Here is a 20,835-nt window from a genome sequence, read left to right as displayed (position 1 = left end):
TATTTGACAGAAATGGTAGTGACAGGACAAAACAGTAGTCATAAGTATTTCTTTATGCACTGCGTCAAAAAGTGAGATGAGGTAAAGGTGTAACAATCAATAGAACTGGTTACAGGGCCAATGGGAGGCCTTTATTTCCTGTCGCTCAGTTGGCCCACCTCAGCACTTGTCAGTCATAATGACAAATGGCAGCTCTTGATGAAACCGAGGGGTTACATCATCACTTCTCTAATGAGGCAGCTCACAGCAGGAGGGGGAAAGAGGGAGCAGTACAAGCAGTATGGAGGGATGGATGGATAGAGAGGAAGAGAGGAAAGACCACAGTTCTGTTGCCAAATAATCATTTGCCCGGATATTGTCTGTGTTTATCAATGAGCAGAGTTAAGGATGACTGTGAAATACTGAAACTGTAATCAGTTGTATGACAGAAGAGTGTCTAAAGTGATTACTTCTGTTCCTGGAGTCCAACTCACTGTCACATTAAAGTGTCTCACTGTATTGATATAAACCGACCTGGGAGAGATAGTTCAGCTAAGCCTTCTGTAATTTGGAAAGCCATGTGGTCGACGTCCCCAGTGAGGCAATGTACATTTAAACAGTAGCATTTCACAACTTTTGTTCATGAGGCCATGAGGGACAGAGATAAAGATGTTTGATGAGATATTTCCGTTTCACTGACAGCATATATGACCTGTCGTGAATGTAGCGTGGCAGCAGCCAGGCCAACAGGGGCCATTCCCTGTGGGCCTGTGTCTCTCTGCGTCTTTATGCCTGGCTCTGGACTTGGCGCTGGAGTCCGAGGGGAAGATTATCTGGCCTGTCTGCCTCCAGGAGCTCTCGGGGTTTGTGTCTTTGTGCAGCATTAGAGCTGGCTGGGAGTGCGCCCACCGAGAAAGGGGGAAATGTGTTTGACATACGCTCAGCGCACACGGTCGGGGAGGCTGGAACAGCAGGATACGATTAATGACCACAGAATAAGATTGTTACAATATGGCTTCCCTCACCCCCACCTTCTTCACCGTGGGGCTGTCATATTTCACAGACTTGCCTGCCTGTGTGTGTTTGCAATGTGTTTGTGTGTCTGTGTTGGGAAGGGGCCCTTTTATCCTCTCTTTTTGTTTTCTCTCTCTCTCTCTCTCTCTCTGTCTCTTTCTCTCTCTGTGTCTTTCTCTGTTGATGTGGGTCATTGATATGCAACAGTGCATTCCTGGATCTTACAGGAGAGCCCGTTCTCATGGTTATTGTGGAGTACTTTGGCAGATTGGACACAGACACAGGTCCTTGGACTCTGGTTGTGGTCCGGCTTGGAACAAAAAAACCTGTGAATGTCGAGGTTACAGACCCGTGAATTATCACATTTATAACTCAAAAATAAAATGTGAGAAAAAATAACAAAATAAAAATGAGTAAAAAAGTGCCCAGTTTGAATATTAAAACAGTTTTCAATTAAATCTAATTCATAACTCTAGAAAAATATGTTGTTTCCCACAAATTCTATAAGTTTGTGGTAATGTTTTATATTCATCATTATTAGAGTCAAAGCAGTAAAAACAGAGTGCAACTGAAGCACTGGTTACGTATCAATTTGCTGTACAACACTAATAACAAGCTTTGAGATTCAGGGGGAAACCTCAGGCAAGAAAAAAATCTGGAGGCCAAATGTTGCCAGATTGTTGTGGTGGTTCGGAGGCTCCTTCGAGTGATCCTCTGGGCTTCGGGGTCAGTGGCTAACGTCCAAAAGGCCACAGGGGCACTGGTGTGCAGGGGTACAGAGGGCAGGAGATGGGAGAGGAAAACCTTAACAAGGTGTCAAACAGGATTGTTGGATCTTTGCACATGTGCACATGCATAGCTGAACCTGCACTGTGATGTTTGTTGACACGTCTGGGAGAGAATTCTGAAGTTTTCACAGAGGAGAGAGGACATTATATCCGGAGGGGGCATGATTTTTCCCAGGGTTAGGAGCCGCGTCTCACTTGCTATTGGCCGCTGCCAATAGGCCATCAAGGCCAATGAATGCCCAGCAGGCTTTGTTACCACGTCAACCAGTGGTAATAGAGTTAGGGGGGAAATGCTATTCTGCAGTTTTATTCCGAGGCCTTTGCCGGGAATCTGCTGGGGGTTAAACTGAGCAAAGATTACATTTACCAAGTAAACACAGAAATGTAGTGTTAAAAGACACAACTGAGCCAAAACAAGAAGAGGTAAAATTCCTCTGGCAAGAAAAAATAAATCTTTAAAACACTATGTCTTGCATATCGAGGAGTTGGCTTTGCTGCACATGAAAACCAAATGTCTGCACCCTGATTCTTCACTTCTTGACGTCTCTTCGGAATTTCACAGCAAGTTACAGAGAGGAACTGGTGAAAAAGGAGAGAGCGAAAGAGAGAGAGAGAGAGAGAAAGAGGGGGGACTGGATGTACTGTCTGGCAGCTTTGGCTCTGTACTTGGGCACAGCGCTCACTCATTTATTGAAATCCCACCATGTGATCCTGCTTTAAAGGGAGAGAATCAAATTTCTCCCTCATCTAGCCCACGTCAGAAAAACACTTAACTGGCACCTTTTTCTCATTTTTTCCCCAATGTCTCTTTCTCCAGATGTTTTGGCAACTTTTCCTCTCTCTAATCTGAAGAGACACAAAAACATACATGTAGTTCCAACAGCAGCTATAGCATCTCAGTCTCTCCCTCTGCACTTAAGTAGAAATGTTGTGTTTCATGCATTCAACATGTGGCAGACCTCATCACCCTCACCATGTGCTTGCCACACACCTGCTCTCCCCAGTTGTTGCTCCATGCAAGGCATTCTGGGAGGAATGGCTAGTTAATTGTTTTCTAAGCCCCTAGGAAAATGTTCTCCAGAAGTTGTTTTTTTGTTTTAATATAGTTTAGTTTAGTTTATTTTACGCAATATAAATTGCATAAATGAAATGTGGGTGGTAGTAAACCAGAAATATAAGAGATAGAATACAAAACATACTAAATCATATACAGTCATATGGCTTTTGTCTAAAATCAATAAAGGTTAAATATCAGTTTTAAAGAGAAAATTGGACATATATTAGTATAACATAAAGAGAAGGAAGTCTTGGGAATACAGCTGCCAGATTAGTTATAAATCTAAACTTGCCTGAGCTGGAGCTGTGCTTAACGATGGCCTGCCTTAAAAGGGACATGCATAACCATCAAACAGATGAAACTGTCTGATAAGGAGTGGGCATCTGTAAAAGCAACTGCTCTCTAAAATTAGAGGCACATAAAAGCTTCCTGTAGAGAGTCCCCCTGCACCTAGTTTCAAAGTATTCCCTTCTGCTCACAATGAGCCCAAAACTGCTGATGCTTCAGAGGTAGTTGGAAAGCACTAAACTGCCTGTGGAGAAAATAATAGGGGCACAGAGCAGAACACCCCAAGCTCTGCCCAACCCCCATCCCAGCACTGCTACCAATTAATGCACAAAAGAGACTCCACACATAACTTTGTGAAAGTTGCGGGACGGGAGCATAAGTGATATGATTTTTTGCATAATCCATTGCTTGCTGCAGAAAAGCTTTTTTATTTTATTTTAAAGCAGAATGCAGATTTAACTTTCATCTTCCCATCACCCAGTTATGTGAGCAGTCAGCTGTCTTGCTGCAGTGATCTGCCAGCAAAGCTTAAGCAGTGCATCACAAGACACTTGTGTCTTATTAGCCTCTTTACTCAAATTGAGTTACTGCTTCTATTTATTACAGTGAAGTGATATTTGCCTTAATTTCTGAGGGAACTTAATACTGTGCAGTTTCCTCCTGTTCTGTCAGCATCGGGCCCGGGGGTTCTGCTTAGCGCTCTGTGACAGCGCTCAGCGTGCAGGAAATGAGGCTGGTGAAGACCCCATTTACTGTAAGGCATTCTGCCCATATTTCACGATTCCCCTCTCCCAGAGGAGAAGGCCACTGAGATGAACCATGTCAGAGCACATGCTGGGACTGGGGGGGGTCAACAAAGGAACGAGATTGAGAAACATGAGGGAGAATAAACCTACAGGCGACTATACACACACACGACTATAAACACACACCTAAACTCAAAGGAGCATGCAAAGCAGAGGATTGGAAATCGTGGGATAGAAATTGTAGTTTGAAAGATAAACATACTGTGTGTGACTCTGTGTGAGAGAGCCTGCAAGGTTGTGTGTTTGTGTGTGTGTGTGTGTCACTTTGTGTCTCCATGAAAGACTGAGACGTTGTGTGTAATTAATTGGTTTACTGCCAGGTTAGGCATCGTCTGTCTCTCAGGAATCTGCATCTGGCCCTGAACTTTACTTTTACATGTTAGTTGAGGTATTAATTTATTTGGACAAGGGATTAAGGCTTACTGGTTGTCTTGCAGATGGAATGGACAAACATGGGGGAGGTATGTTTGATATGCTGGGCCTGTAAGTAAAAAGACGGCTGCTGATAGCTGAGAAGACGTGCACATACATACACTCCACCCTGTTTGTGCAACTCCTCCCAAATCTTCAACGTACATAGTTTTTCTCGCTGTTGTCAGGCACTGGATGAATGTGAAAGACAGTTATGACCATAGCAAGAGAACAGAAACCACAGATCAACTCAGGAGCTGAAGACGTCTCTTAAACAGTAAACTGCATGGCAGGAAAAAAAAAACGGAATTATGATGCTTCTGGGTATTTTATACAAAGTTGTGGTCACAATAGAGCATCTCAGAAGTGAGGCTGTATTCCTGTATTCCTGTAAGCTACCTCTCAGATAATCTCTTTACACAGTAAGGTACAGCAGCCACAGCTATACCTCAAGGATCAACTGCCAGAGCAAACAACCTGTCAACACAGCCCGTGTAAAAGAAATGTTCTGTGGAGATGAAGAGTTAACAGACAAATCGATCATCTTATTCAGGCTCCTGGATGCATTTTATATGGGTTTGTCTTCCTCATATAGGAACATTTCCTGTTACTATTTACATGTAACTGCTTTACACTATCTACATGTAACAGATTGCTGTCAGAGATGGCAAATTCCCACTTTGGGAATGTTTCACCTGAGAACTACACTAGCATGGTGCTTGTTCTAAACCTGCCTGTTTGGTTGTTTGCTTGGCCTGTTGTAATGGAGCTTGCAGCTTTCTGTCTAAAACCGCAAAAGCGAAGTTATATCGCGTGTTCAAAACGCACCAAATCCGACACTGCGCTTCCAAGCCGATTAGATGAATGGTTATATGAGACACAGACAGACAGACAGTGTTTTCTGAATTATTAGTTCCATCTATAAGTCAAGGAAACATCTTTGGCATTGAGGCTAGAAATATCCCACAGCCTATGGGTAAAGTCTGAACTGGATATCATCCGCTGACTTCTTGTCTTCGGCACAAACCCACCCACTGCCAGCCCACGCCTACCTTCATCCCAGACTGAGCTGGAGCTCACGAGGCCTCAGACACACTTAATGGGATTATGGTAATATAATTTTGTGACGCTGACCTCGGGCCGGTGCCAGGTTTCTTCCACATCCTCAGACAAAGGCAGGGAGCTCACCAAGGGTTCCAGCAGGCCGGCCCAGCTCGGCCTCTTGGCACAGGCCGACGTCCTCATGGGGCCAGCGCAAGATAGATGGCTGTGGGGCAAAGTCTCACTTCCTAAGTCTATTCCAGCAGTGAGCAAAATCACACGGTGGCAAGAGGGGAGTGTAAACTTTAAATGCATATCATTTCCCAAGAGTGAGCTGACTCCAGTGACTGCTGTTTGTTCGTGTAATTCTTCTGATTTAATCAGAACATTGATCAATATGGGTTCAGGATTTAGGAAATGTGTCCGCCCTTTGCTCCCAACTTTAATCAGAACATGCTAGTTCTTATGCTGAGGGTGTAGCCTCCATGGAAACGGCCTTGTGGTCAACTTGTCTCTCTGTGTGATTTAGCAGCGGTTTCCACTGGATGTGTCTTATTGGTTTAAGAAAGAAGAGAAAAAAAGAAGAATTTTATGGACTGGACAATTTAAAAGCAACTCAGTGTGGGGGTCAATTCAAACTGTCCGTGTAGGTTATTTAAACAGAGGAATGATAACCAGTTTACCACAACCCATAATAAACTCTTATGGTGCGCAATATTTTTCCCCTGTCTGCAATATCAAACTGTCCTGAAATACAGAAACATACAAAAGACACATACACACCCAGAAACACAGTCCAGTAATTAAAAGAGGATGCCATATGCTTGCAATATGTTAGAAGTGCTGTTGATTCTTCATCTTGTTCTGTCTTATTCTACTTTATTGTGAATGTATTTAATGTTGTCCAGTCTCCACGGGTGTATCACCAGATTTTTTTCTTCCCATTTTCCTTTTCTTTTCCTCTTCCTTTTGCCTTCAGAAAGACCACCCATAGGGTTCGGAGGGGGCAGACGTCTCTGTGGAATAATAATGGGGTCGTCCTGGGAAAATTGCCCATGGAAAGGCCTGTCTGAAAAAAAAAAAAGAGGGAGAAATTTGGTCTTGTTTCCGATCCTTCTCGGAAACATTCATCAGGGTGCTCCTGCTGTTTGGAGGGGAGCAGTCCCATCGCTGGGATACTCCACTACTGCCAAGACCCTCTGAGGCGAGGTCAGCAGGCTGGGGCACACGCTTTAGAAAGATGCTTTTTTATTGGGCTTGTCCTTTAATTTATTTTGCAGGGAAGATATAGGTATGTATTTTGAACTGCCTGTATATCGGCTGTTGTACAGTTGCTTTGATATTTCTAATTATCAGAAGTCGTAATCTGAGAGGATCCGCTTTGGGAGATGGCTGTAACTGTTATTATGTGTTAAATGTATCATCGTATTTGGGCTGCTACTGGGCAAGGCAGTCTTTGTCCACAGAGAGACCCAACAAATGAGTCACTATGGTCTCAAACAGGGAACGTCTCAATAGTGAGGTCATTTCCTGACATGATGCTGCATCACGTGACGTATAATTCTGATGAAACTCGCTGAAAGTGGCTATCGTTGTTCCCTGTTTGTTTTTTCTTTGAGGACAGAGCAGCATAATGATATCACCTATCAGAATTGACCAATTTTATTTTAATTTATGCATCCACAATCCTTGTTAATCATCAAATGAGAAGTAAATGAGGAAACATGCTGGGTTCTTCAAGAAACCTTGTTGGGATCAAAAATAGTGACTTTCAAATGTTTTAAATATTTTTTTATTCTTATTATCTTATTATAAAGAATTTTGTTATTATCATTATTTTTGAAAAAAGTGATCATAGTTTTTTGAGAGCTGGACATTTCATATTCCCTTTGCAAGCAAACGTGCTGCTAATGACTGCAGAAATAAATAAATCCAGCTAAAATCTTCTGGTCATTCTCTGAAGCTGGAGGATGATGGACCTGTGTTTAAGGGAGTTGATTTTTGCCCAAAAAATGTCTGTATTATTATATTTTACTGTATCTTCATCAGCGTGTTTTTATTGCCAAAGGTTTGAGTGGCATCAGAGTTTGAATTAAGTGTTTTCCCCTGATTCCCTTCACATTGTTTTCTCTGATAATCTGATGTTTCAATTAGTTGAGTAATTCCTATTCAGAATTCTCCTGAAAATGACGCAGCGTCTTAATATTTCAGTCATGTCAGTCAAGAACGTGACTGCCCCCCCAGGCTGTCACTAACCGGGCCTCCCTTTGCCCTCTCAGGCCCTGAGGCTCTGCCTGCTACCTCGCTGCCTCGCTCCGGGTCTGAACCGCTGGAGATCCGGTGATGGATGTGCCTCGGGGGGGGGGCTCTCTGTGGGAGGTGGGCTCAGAGCTTCACACACTCACTGTCAGGGGGAGAAATTTCAGACTTCATATTTAACCAGAGACGATGGAGACAAACCTGCAGGAGTATCAGTGTCTCGTCAACAACACAAAAAGCCTAAATATAACTTTGTAATGATAAGAGTTCTTTTATTTTTGTTCCTATTTTTGCTTTTTTAATCAGCTGCTAGTTCCTGAAAGCAGCAGTCTCAGTAGTGGCAGCAGTTTTTAAGCAAAGTACAGAAAGGAAGCAGAGATAAAGACAGACGATTATAAACAACCTTAGATTTTACAATCCATTAAAACAAATACAGTGACGAGACAGTTTTATTGTTTGAACTCTACCACATCAGTGATTGTGTCATAATTTAAATCAATAAAGTTGGATTGTGGATGCCCACTTCAAACCACAATTTTAACTGTCGATATCCTGCTAAAACATGTCCTCAGTGTGTGACTGTCAGTGAATTTCATGAAGTACATTGTGCTGCAATTGAATAATTCCCCTTTTTAGTTGTTCCCACATTCCTACAGCTTATACTTCTCTCTTAGTTACTGTTTTCCACATTCAACAAACACCAGAGCCTGTGATAGAACTACACATTTAAATTTGTATGTTGATAAAAGAAATGCACCACTTCCCCATACGCCAAAGACTTTATCCAACACATAAATCTACAAAAACACTGATGAATTAGTATTTTTAATTTAAATTTGTACCTAGGTTTATTAAATAAAGCCGGTGATTAATTTTTTTTTAGAATGAAGTCATACAGACTGGCCATATAATGGGAATGGTTATTGATTTTACTCTTTGTCACATTTCAAAATGTGCTTGGAAGGTAGATATTGATTGATGACTCTGGTCAGAGTATGAAAATCATATATTTTTATGCTCTGTAGACGTGTTGAGCCACATGTTTCGTGCAGCCATGTATGATGTGTACTGGGTAGTTATGGAGTCAAGCTAAAAAAAAATAAAAAACAACTATCCAGTCATCACAGTGAGACGAGGTGCAGCGGTGGGTGGCAGAGAGAGGTTCAGTCCGGTTGACGTGAGGAAAGAAACGTCATCTCTGAATGTGCCTCAAATTTCAACACAAAGCTATAGTACCTGATTGTGTTTACACTGTCACTGATTTATTAAGGGCCACTCTATTCCTATATTACTTGGCCAGTAATGAATAAACAATATTCAACGTCGAGTTTGTTTCTTTAAGCCGTCATGTATACAGGGAAGGGGGGCGGGGTGTGGACATACGTCTTTTCAACAGGCCGTGGTAATAATGGACCTGTGACCTCATGGTCTGAGAAGCCAGGGACAAAAACTTCACTTCATCTGACTGCTGTGACAGAGAGACTCACATTAAAACAAACGTGTTTATTCCTGTTGTTTCTTTGAGCGTATGAGCTGGATAAAGACTATTCCAAAGTTATTCCACATCAATAAATAACATCTTGAATTAGCTGGTCTGCTGTGCCATCAGTGGAGGGTCACTTGTATGAATAAACCTCACTGATGTTATTGCACCACACAGCTGTGGACAACATAGGCTATCGACTGAAACAAGCTTATAATTAATGGCACAAGAAGATCACATATTTCTCAGTGTTTTGTTTTTATTGCAAACAATATAATACAAAAGATAAGCTTTTAAGACAATGGCATGTTTACCTATAGGGAAACTGCATTAAGAAAGATGACAAAAGAAGAACTAATGATACAGAATACAAAATGAGGAACACAACTTTTTTTTTTTTTTCAAAAACAAAAAGTATCCTGTTGATTCCAGCAAATTCTTTACAAAACGGCCACGGCTTCCATAAACATTAATTCATTTGTTAGAGAGAAAAGACAGAAGACTTCCAGTTTTTCTTTTTTAAGAGAAAGACTTATCGTGTAATTATAAGTAATCTGTACATAACTAGATCATGAATAAAGGAAACTTTAATACGGAAACATTTACAAATGATAAATAAACAAATTTGTACCACATATGTCAGCTGCTGTAAGCTGCTGCTGAATTAAAAAGATAATTGCAAATAGTTATTTTCAAATAAAATTTATGCTAAGGAATAAATTAAGAAAAAAAAAGGTTAGGAAAAGGCTGTGGGAATGACAGAAGCACGCCAGACTCAGACCTGCTGGCTGCTGAGGAGAGTCACGTAAATGGTCACTTCCTGTATTCCCCCTAAAACAGGAAGTCAGAACTATGCTGTGGTTTTGACACTACAATGCCAGTTGACGGAGCCGCTCTACTGTGGCTCCAGAGGCACCAATGGTATCAAGGCAGTACCCAGATAAAAGCAAGCATTGCTCAGTTACGTCTAGCAACACGGTAAGGCCCCTAGTAGAGTTACATGGCACCTGCTATAGCGTTTCCAACACAATCGTTTGAGCTAAAGCAAAGAACGAGAAGTAGAATATTTGACTAATTCACTGATGACACGGTCATATCATGGCCAAAAATTCAAATCTATTTCCAACGTGCATTGCTCAAACCTTGTATCTCATAGGAATTACAATAACATATGTACAGTACAAATATTCAAATCAGAATGAAGGCTATTATAAGATGGCAGTGTCAGTAAACAGACGTTTCTTACTTCCTGTACAAAAAATACATTAGTGAGAAGTAAGGCCACTGAGGGTGTTTTTACTCGGCACTCCTGCTCCTTTGAACGTGTGAAACCTTCAAATCGTGACGATGAGGATGCTAATGACACTGATTATGAGATGAGGATGACAAGAGTAGAACACATACACAGTACATACTAAAATATTTATAACCAGTATGTCCTCACAGAGGATTTAACTTTTTTAAACATTATATCTAAAAAAATATAATCACAATTCCAACCAATACAAAAGGCACTGTTGTGAGCCAATTCAAAGATATATTTTCAGTACTATAAAAAAGTCCTTGTCATGTTTTTCTGTTGGCAATGCAGGGTGTGTGAAGTGGTGGCGCGAAGGCCACCGTGCAGAGAGAAGTCTATGCATGGGGCGATTGTTGTACAGTCAGTGCTGAGGCTGCCTCTTCACGGCCTGGACAGCTGTGTGTAAATGGGCTGCTGCTCCCAGTGCTGCGGACTGTGGGTCTGGGGTACGGAGGGCACGCCGGTGGTGTCAGCGATTGGGGTGTACATCGGCCTCTGGCTGGGGCTCATGTAGCTGAAGGTGGAGTACAGGCCGGAGCCCTGGCCAGCTGCATGGCTGTAGTAGGAGTTGGCACCACCTTGCTGTTCAGAATAGTCATACTGTGCTCTTGTGATAGAGGGGTAAGAGGAGGCGCTGTAGTGCTGCAGGTTGAAGGACCCGTAGGTGACGTGCTGTGGGGAGCCTTGTTGCTCGCTGTAGTGTGTGGGGCTCAGCTGCTCCGTCTTGATCTGGGTGGTTCTTTGTTGACCCTGCTGGCCCTGCTCGCCGCCTCCACCCAAGGTGGTCAGAGAGTGCTGCTGCTGCTGCTTGGACATCCAAGCGTGGGCCCCGACATTGGCTGCCTGGCTGACTGAGGAGCTGCTGATGCCGTAACTGCCAGTGTAGCCGGCCTGGGCTGCGCCGGTCACCCCAGCGTGGCTGTGAGGCGGCAGGTACTGATCGAACTCATCGACGTCAAAGCTCCCCATGTTGGAGATGACTTCGCTGCTCAGCTCGCCAATGTCCACTGCTCCAAAGTCGATGTTGAGCTGGCGACTGGTGCCCTCCTGCATGGGGCGCCCCTCACGCTTCAGGTCAGCCTTGCTGGAGGGGAGGTCTGTCTTGGGGGTGGTTGGGGGTGTTGGTGGGCCCTGGGATTGACCTGGTAGAAAGGAAAACAAAATTATGGTAAGTTTACAGTTATTTAAATTAAATTAACAAAAAGATCTGATCCAATTTATAAAGTATTTCCAGCATGAAGCGCTTAGCTCAATGGTGCCATGAAATGTAAATGCTTGTAGAAGGAGGAGTTTATTGGCACTATTCTGACAGGTGTATTTACATGATGCTTGTAAAACCTACATCATCAATCATTAGACATTGACAGGTAGAGTTTAAGGCCCTAAAGTCATCTAAGAACGAATACATTGGAGAATATAGGCTTGAATAATAATAATAATAAGAAGAAGAACAATACAAATGATTTGTTTTATTTATTTATATTGCGCTCCCTATGTTACCTGAATGTTCTCCTGGAGAGTGCGCCTCGCCCATGCTCGACGCCGGAGAATCGGCCTGCTGCAGCGCCTTGAAGATCGCATTGGGAGATATGTGCGTTTGCTCGCCGTCCTCGGGTTCATTTTGTCCGTTCTTCACGGACTTTCTCCGCCTTGGCTGATATTTGTAGTCGGGATGATCCTTTTTGTGCTGCACTCTCAGACGCTCTGCTTCCTCCACAAACGGGCGCTTCTCTACTTCGTTGAGCAATCTGAAAAGAAAAAAAAAGTACGTTCATATTAAAATGAAACGAAAACTAACATGAGAAACGATTGATTCATTGATTGAAAAGATATAAAATTTGAGTTTCACTATCAATAATCAGCAGGAGGCAGCGACAAAGTTTGTGTATCAGTCAAAACAACTTCTGTGCGCACTCGACCATGGAATTAAAAAGCCAAGGTTTTGACCACAAACCATATACCAACCAAAAAAATATCTATCATTGAAAGAGAAAATACATTAAGAAAATCATTACTAAAATCTGCACAAACTTGAAACAGCAGGCAGGTGGTGCGTTTCGTCAGAAAATGCTGCGCAAAGCAACGCGTAAAGGCGCAAAGCAAAGTTGACTGAATGCAAAGCGAACCTACCTCCAAAGTTTGCCAAGGGTTTTGCTGAGTTCCGCGTTGTGCAGATGCGGGTACTGATCGGCCAGCTTCCTCCGTGCAGCTTGTGCCCACACCATGAATGCGTTCATGGGTCTTTTGACGTGAGGTTTGTTTTTACTTGAGCCGTTGACGCGCACTGGCATCGGCACCAGCGTCCAGTCGTAGCCCTTCAGCACCTGGGACACCGCATCTCTGATGCACACGGGGAACTTCTCTTCCTCGCCCTCCTTCTTGTAGTCTGGGCCCCCGAGGAGGTGGTTGTCGGACGGACGGGTGTTCTCGGTGTCCGAGCCGGAGCCGGACGGGCAAGGAGAGCCCGCGGAGTCCTCAGACATGCTGGGGCTGGGAGCGTCGGAGTGACACTTCTCCTGTTCTTCTGTCATCTTCAGGTAAGGGTCGAGGAGATTCATGCGAAAAAATTAAAGAACAGCGTATCACAGATAAAAAGGAGAAAAATCCTTCTTTCTAAATCCAAGTGCTGTGCCCAGAGACTGCAGTGACAGTCTGTGAGGGCGCACAGCTTGACTGGCAAACTTGAATCCTTGAGTGCAAAAAAGAAAAAAAGCCAAAAAGAAAAAAGTTTTGGACGCTCCTTTGACTTTTACGCAGACGAGAAGGCGAGTTGCGAGTGATCGCGCTCTGATGCTTGACTCTGAAAGTGTGACTTTAAAGAGAACAGTGACTGAGAGACGCTCTCTTAGAGGATGGCTGAGGAGTCTAGGGACACAGGAGGCGATGCCTGGATTTATGTTTCACGGCGAGGAAGTGATTGGGGGAAACTTTTTGGAGGCGGGGACGTAATATGACTCTGCTCCAAACTCTCTCTGCAGTCAACAACGGTGAAAAGCTCGTCCAACAAGAACAAGTGTGTGTCTGCCTCTAGAAACTTTGCTTTCACTGGGAATTAAAATTTAAAACTTGAGAATTAAAGTTGAAAACCAAAGTTAAAAAACATACAATGAAAACCAGAATAATGCTGTAATTATCTTATATCTTACTAAAATATATATAATAACTTGAACCACTTGAAATATTATAGCTACTTATGTCAAGGGAGATAAATTTATGATTTCTCACTGATCACAGAAACAAGTCCGAATTATTGGCATTCCAATATTCATTAAAATCCATTCCCCTCCCCGATTTTCTAAAATCACACATTTCTATTGCAGGCTGTATTATAGCCTTCTTGTTTATAGACTTTATTTTGTTTATTTTAACCGCATTGAAATGACAGGCAATTACAGGCATATACAACTTGAGCCCAAGTTTAAAAAATACATGTTAAAATGCCTCCATCTTAATTGCTTTATTCACAACTGAATTTATCTTCGTGCTGAATTTACTTTTCTTTGGTCAACAGCCTGATAGCTGGGAACTGTTTGAATTAGAAATAAGAGCAGTAGATATTCTATAAAACTACAAAACCTTAAATTAAACTCGTCTTTAACAAGTGTTATGTATGTTAGAATGAACAGTGATGATTGTTGGTGTCTGTCTAAACGCGGACACTTGTCTGAATTGTTTGTTGGATGAAGTCGTTACGGAGCTGAAGTCTTTCTCTCACCAGTTCTCTCAGGGCTGCAGTCACCGCTTGGACCAATAGGGGGAGACAGCGGTCCAGAAACTTGAGACCAACATGTGTGCGGGTGCTCCGGGGACTGAAACTAAGTCAGAGGGGATTGCAAAACATTTCCAACATTTATGGTTTAGGTCTTCCTCTTTCCAGCTTATGGTCCAAACAAAAACAAGAATATTGCAGAACAAAACATATAAATAAAATGGTTCTTTGGAAATATTATCAAGAGACAAGATTATATCTTCATCCAGAATGTCTTTGAACATCAAAGGTAATTCTGTAAACTCGTGAATTAGGTAATTGACGTTGTTTTAGTGACTTTCATTACTTTTATTTACAATCAATGCAAATTCTAAAAAAATATAAAAACAGTGACTATAATAATATGTGTAACTGTATCTGAATGAATGAAATGAAACATATTCAATATTATATAACATTTGATAAACATACATTTTCCTCAATGAAGCCACCAAACCACTGTGACTATACATTCCATGAAAAACTGGAATGAAACAAACGTGTTTGTTTTGCAACACTAAAATCTACTTTGCTGGATTTGCTCCAACACTTGTTGTCGGTGCACAAAGGACACTTTGTTAAGAGAGTTCAGTCACTATAATCCATGGATTCAGTTTTAGAAACTAAATCCTGTAAGTTATGAGTCCATATTTAGCCACAAGAAGACTGAAAGTTGATACTATTTTCTACCATAACGTTTAATAATTATTTTGTCTACATCACAATGACTGCATAAGAAGACAAAAGTAGCAATCTGTTATCAGTAAAGATTTAAAGGCACACAGACACATGAAATGGTACTTATTAATAAAGGATATATTTTTTAAACTAAATCTGCTTTTAAAATGCTTTTCCATAATTGTGTTAAAATCAAACATGGAAAAAAATGTAAAGTGTAAAGAAAACATTCAAAAAAGACACACAACATAAATATGCAATGTTTTTCTGTCTGAAGAATTCTCTTTCATTGCTAAAAATAGATGCTTTACTATGAAGATAATCTTTCTACATGGATGAAGGTGGTGGTTTGAGGTCTCCAGTTACATTAAAACCTTCCAGTCTTTCCTGACTGTGACATTTTCATTAAAAATAGCCTGATATGTCTGTCAGGTAGATGAACCTGCTATTTTCGTTCCTTGTCTTACTGGTTGACTGGTGGCTGGGGCAGTCGGCCCATGTCAGGGACTTTCCCTCCACTGAAATGCTTTTCCTCCAAAGTTCATGTTGGAAAGAAAGAGACGGTAGAAAAAGTTAAGGCATGCAAGTTTTGTTTCATCGCCACTTGATAATTACACTGTTTTGATAATAATATTCTCAGTACATTTCCCCCAATAACTTATGAAATACTATGACATTTTTTTGACACATCCACAGTCTCTTTAGAAGTTGAATAGTTGTTTTACGCTTCACATTATTATTTGGTGTGTTGCGGTAGGTGTGACAAGGCCTGTTGTCGTTTGAGACTTTCCATTCTGAGAGGCAGCTGGTCTTAACATGAAGAGGAGGAAACTAAGTGATGGCTAACACAGAGGCATCAGAGGTGTGGTCTGGCATGTTCGCGCCCCCGCAGTGCTGACTGCAGAGGGTCTGAGGTGCCCTGCAGACTGACTTATGGTCGATCAAGGGAGTGAGTGTCGGGGGGGGGGGGGGCAAACAGGTCCTCGGGGGCCAGGCTCACAGCTCAAACAGGGAGAGCACCCGCCTGCAGGCTGAACGGGTCTTGGGAAACTTCTCAGCTTGACTTCGAGCCATGGCGTCAAAATTTTGAGGCAAACACTGAAGGTAAACTGCCAAATCATGTCTTCCACCTTTTCAGGCTCTCTCAGATTCCACTGTAAATGTTTGAGCAGAGCACCCTCCCCACTAAAAAAAAAAACAGAGTTGTATATGTAATGATGTGTTGGAGCAGTTCACTTGTGAGTCTTTGTTTTAATGCCTTTAAAGTTAAGAAAGGTTTAAGTGCACAAAGGACATTTAGGGTTTTAACCGACTTTGCTTAAAAATTCATTTACAGCACAATTATGTTTAAATCTTAAAGAATTACAAGACTTCATCAGGTGATGGATAGTTTGGCAGCGCCAGAGGCAGAGCTTCAAGCGCTCACAGCTGGCATGACACCTGCCCGAGACTTTCCGCAACTAACGCCAACTGCCCCAGACACAGCAGAGGACTGCAAGAGGGAGAACTGAGAAAATTCTCTCATCCAACCATTTGAACTTTCCTTTCCGGATGCCTCCACTGTCCCTCAGTTTGTGTGTTCGTTCTTAAAAATGTTTACCACCTTTGGTTGCAGAATTGTACCCTAGCTCGCCCACTGTCGGCGATGGTCTCGCCGGGATGGGGTGGGTAGCCCCCAGGTGTTTGCCTAACCAGATCAGAGCACTCTGGTCACGGGCAACTGTTGACACATGGCATTTTGCAAAGGGTAAAGTTTAAACAGGACTTATCAAGGCCCTGACACCCTCAGATGGATGAGCTTATATTCTCCACTCTGACTCTCTCACACCTCCCTGATATCCCACACATGACCACAACAGCTCCCAGTGGCTTCAGCAGCAACAACGAGGGAGGGAGAGGGGGGCATGCTTGGAAACTACTTCAGATGAGTTCTTTATCTCTAAAAAACTGTAAGAATAATAACAAGAAGAAAGAAGAAAAAAAAAAAAAGCTTTCCAATGTGATTATTTATTGACTTGGCACAGTTGTCACCTCCATCATCATTTCAAATCAGAATCAGATAACGCAGGAGATGGCTCAGCTATCCCATGAAGAAACAGATGTATTCTGGCCTTCACCCCTGTGACCAGCAGTGCATGATAACTGTTGCCGCACGCTTTCTTGTATATCTTCTCCTTTCTCCGGCCTCCTCTGGAGATAGTGCCACTGTAATCTCAGCCTTATCTGCTCCTGGCTTCTAGTAAACCGAAACACATTGGCCACTCATTGATAGTGTATCTGCAAGGAAGGAAATACACACTGATCTTGGAATGCAGTGGAACCAATAGTTCTTGATAGATGTCAGCGTGGTGTTTTTTATGTTTAATCATCAAACCAAAACCATTGATGTTTTCACTGGTATGTTTCATCTTAATTGTATGAATTGTTGTTTTCTTTAAAATAGAATGTGCCCTCTATATTTAAAAACTTTATATTTACATGGAGGGGGGGGGGGGGGGGGGGGGGGGGGGGGGGGGGGGGGGTCCTCTCTGTGGAGGCCACTGTGTTTTTTACTGTTGTCCAAACTGGACAAGTAGTTTTTTCAGATAATTTTCACTTTTACTCCACTACATAAACAATAGATTGTTTATGTAGTGGAGTAAAAGTGAAAATTAGAGATTTATTTTTTATTTTTATCTGTACTTCTACAACCCTATCAAATCCTTGTTAAGCCACTAGCATTGAAAAAAAAATCCAAATATCCCCCCCTTTAACCTTTCTGAAAGCTCACCTGAAAAGCTCTCATATTGAACTCTGCTGAGTGACTACAAGCTGCCTCCCATGCCTTCAGGTGATGTGACCTCAGAGTCAGTTTAAAAGACAATGAAATAGTATCAAAAGCAGGGCGAGATCTCAGCAGGTCACTCTCCTGCATTTCCACTAATAAGGCCTGAGCTGTAATTATGTCCGAATGACAATGGCTCATTGTCAAAGTGCTGACAAAATGTAATGACATTACCTGGCAGAGGCTGATACTGTGCTCTCGTCCTCACCGGGGATCCTCTCAACAGAGAACAGGTGACAGATACAAAGGGTGAATTATAATAACACTGGTCTTACAAACCTTGCAACGATTGCTTTTAACAGAGAGAGAAACATTTAGAGACAAGAGGCTGAAGTCAACACACTCACGTACTGCAGCTTCACGAAAACACAACCTCTTAGGTAAATATAACTGAAGGTCGACTCATTAGCTTTTCTCTTAACATTTCTTTCTCTAGCTGTTTAAAAAGCTGGTAGCCGGCTGCTGAGGAAGACAGTAAGACGTGGTTGAAATTGGACTTAAACTTTTAATTTTTATTTGATTTTATTTCCAAACATGCATTTCCCAAGGTCAGAGCAATTCAGTTCGGAAAATCTACTTGTCGCGATTGTAGTCAGTCTTATGCCAAATCTACAAATGTGTTTTTTCATTATTAGTACTAACAACCTGCTTCTCCCACACTATAAGACTCTTTTAAATCATTTACATCTTTTTCTTCTAGATCTCCACTATGTCTACATAATTGACAATAATTATCTCCCTTACTATGGTTTATGTCAGCGTCTGATTTATCATTTCATCATAAATCTAAAACACATTTTAAACATATATCTCTTTCTAATAACAACTAATATCCCAGTTGCCAGTTGTTTTTGGTCATCCACAGTCTTAGAGCTCAGGTTGTTTTCAGCAGATATGTGGTGTAAAAGCTGTGAAACTCTCTTCCGTCATGGATTCTTGCACATTCGTGTCTGGAGCGTGTAGCGCTGACTCAGGCTGGCTGACGGTACTGGCTGCTCCCTGGCACCACTACACATGAAAAAAAGTCACATCCCCAGCTCTGGGTGATGTCAGCGTGCACGGCACCTCTGCCTGCACACAGAGACACCCTTCACAAAGAGGCTGTATTCACCCGGGTCTGGTCCACACGCAATGGAACATTCAACCCTCCTCCCGCCTCCATACCTGTTTCAAGCATCAGGTGAAAATGAGGCTGTTATTGTCTCACAAGCTAAAAATAAACATCAATGCATTTCCTCACCTCAACTGCTATTGATGACAGTGGTTTATTTTTAGCTCACATCGATACTCCTCTGTCATCTTAAAGCAATAACAGGTTTCATTTATAAAGTTAAGTCCACATATTAAGAACATCCACTTTCTTCTACACAATTTTACAAATCCCTAATGTTTTAGGTGTCTTTTCTTTCTTTTGCCAGACTTATCCCTGCTTTTCTCTTGTTTCATTATCCTCCCACCTTAACCTGGTCCTTTCAGCGAGGCTCATTTGTCGGATTGAACTATGAAAAGGGCCATTCATTCCACACAGTCACTGTGATACCAGAAATACTGAGTTAATGAAAGAGTGATGATATCTAATCACCTTCCAGAGGATAGCACCTGCATCGGATTCCAATCGCCAAAACCTGTGCTGAATGCTCCCAAACGGACAGCCTACAGATGTACTTCCTCCTCGTAGCTCGACAGCGACCACAGTTGAACCTTTGATATCACTTGCTGAAGGGGGAAACAGGAATACCTTGTGTGGCCAAGCAGATCCAGTCCTCTTAGGTGTTTCTACTGGGGATTTCAGCATTAGACCGTGGCAATGGGATTAATACTTTCAGAAAGGGCAGGGGTGACATGAACAATGGCATACTTCAAGGGCTTTAAAACAGTGTCTTATTACAATGGAGAGAGCCAAGTCTATTCTTCATAAATCCTATATCAGGATGAAGGAAAAAAGAGAAGGTCAACAAACTGCATTTAGTAACACAACACTGTATAAACAGATTTTAAATTATTAAAATGAATTCAGATTTTTTGTGTTAGTCTATTTTAGGATCTCTCTGTGTGTTTGTGTGTGTGTGTGTGTGTGTGTGTGTGTGAATTAATGTTTGACCAAAAAGTAAATGTATATATGGTTGGGATCTTTCTCTCTGGAGTTTGCATGTACTCCCCGTGTCTACATTCTCTCCGCGTCCTAGCTTCCTCCTCACAGTCCAAAGATTCTAAACTGACCTTAGGTGTGTATATTTTTAACGGAGAATAATAAACACCACCGATAAAATTTTTTATGGTGATTGAACAAACAACAATGAACATTTGAAAATACATAAAACTTGTATTTAAATCTAAGGTAACATTCATCCACCATAATAATGGCTTTCCCCTGTCTCCACAACCTTCCATGTTTTCATCTTTTCTCCCCCCCCCCCCCCCCCCCCCCCCTTTTTTGCTGTCTGACGATCACTTTGCGGGGCCTGAAGTATAGACAGGGAGAGACGTAGAGTGAAATGCTTGCCAAACATAACACAGCGCTCGGGCCGCGTGTGTCTCCCCTCTCTCTTTCCTCCATCTCTTCCTCCAGCTCCTTTTCGGGTGCTCCTGTGTCCAGGCTGGCTCGGACACAGCGGGGAAGCTCCATCTAATTGGAGCGGCCCAGCGGTGGTGGCCCCAAACCTCCAGGAGCCAGGCTCGTGCATTCTAATGTTACGCACTGAGGAAATTGTCCTGCACTATTTCCTGAGATCCAATGTTCGAGCAGCTTGGTTACCATTCTTGGTGGAAATAAGAAAACTGGAACTGGTTTATTAGATTTGCTGCAGAGCTCAGTACTGCCCTTTTTCTGTAGCTTACTGTGTCCACTGATGAGTTCACTACAAGTTAGAGAGCTGTTTTTACTGGAGTATCATCGAGCACAAATTGCAGTGATCTAGTTAGTGATACAGTTTTACAAAGTTGTGCAACAGTGTCTTAAATGTGCGAGCAGAATAGAACATGGAGCTGTATTTTCACTTGATATATAATTCAAAGATTTGCATTTACCGCAGCCAATTTCTTCAGACTGACAACAGCATCAAGCATTTTAATTTAAATGAGACCAGTCATTTGGCACAAAGGGGATCAAAGGGGCTCTGAAAAAAGGAAGAGGAAGAATGGATGCCAACCGCACGCTAA

The 20,835-nt window shown here is 42.2% G+C and overlaps 1 protein-coding gene across 1 annotated transcript; it reads right to left on the bottom strand.

The window, feature by feature from the left end:
• Nucleotides 1-9,365: 9,365 nt before the first annotated feature.
• On the bottom strand, nt 9,366-14,336 carry LOC109638733 (transcription factor Sox-9-A). The gene is made up of 3 exons (XM_020101849.2): nt 12,557-14,336; nt 11,927-12,174; nt 9,366-11,568 (listed from the first exon to the last, which is right to left on the bottom strand). Exons 1-3 carry the CDS (start codon nt 12,982-12,984, stop codon nt 10,808-10,810), a joined length of 1,437 nt encoding a protein of 478 aa, XP_019957408.1. The 5' UTR covers nt 12,985-14,336; the 3' UTR covers nt 9,366-10,807.
• Between the last annotated feature and the right edge of the window lie 6,499 nt (nt 14,337-20,835).

The sequence above is a fragment of the Paralichthys olivaceus genome, chromosome 5 (assembly GCF_024713975.1).
Source record: "Paralichthys olivaceus isolate ysfri-2021 chromosome 5, ASM2471397v2, whole genome shotgun sequence".
In the NCBI taxonomy this organism is placed as follows: domain Eukaryota; kingdom Metazoa; phylum Chordata; class Actinopteri; order Pleuronectiformes; family Paralichthyidae; genus Paralichthys; species Paralichthys olivaceus.
The sequence above is the reverse complement of the archived record's forward strand: the minus strand, read 5'-3'. Positions and strand labels throughout refer to the sequence as shown.

What these genes read in the sequence shown, in the direction of transcription:
- LOC109638733 (XM_020101849.2), bottom strand. Translation starts at nt 12,984, where the DNA reads ATGAATCTCCTCGACCCTTACCTGAAGATGACAGAAGAACAGGAGAAG. An exon ending in ACCCTTGGCAAACTTTGGAG is followed by an intron (nt 12,175 to 12,556) that starts GTAGGTTCGCTT and finishes TTTTCTTTTCAG; the next exon opens with ATTGCTCAACGAAGTAGAGA. An exon ending in CTCTCCAGGAGAACATTCAG is followed by an intron (nt 11,569 to 11,926) that starts GTAACATAGGGA and finishes CCTTTCTACCAG; the next exon opens with GTCAATCCCAGGGCCCACCA.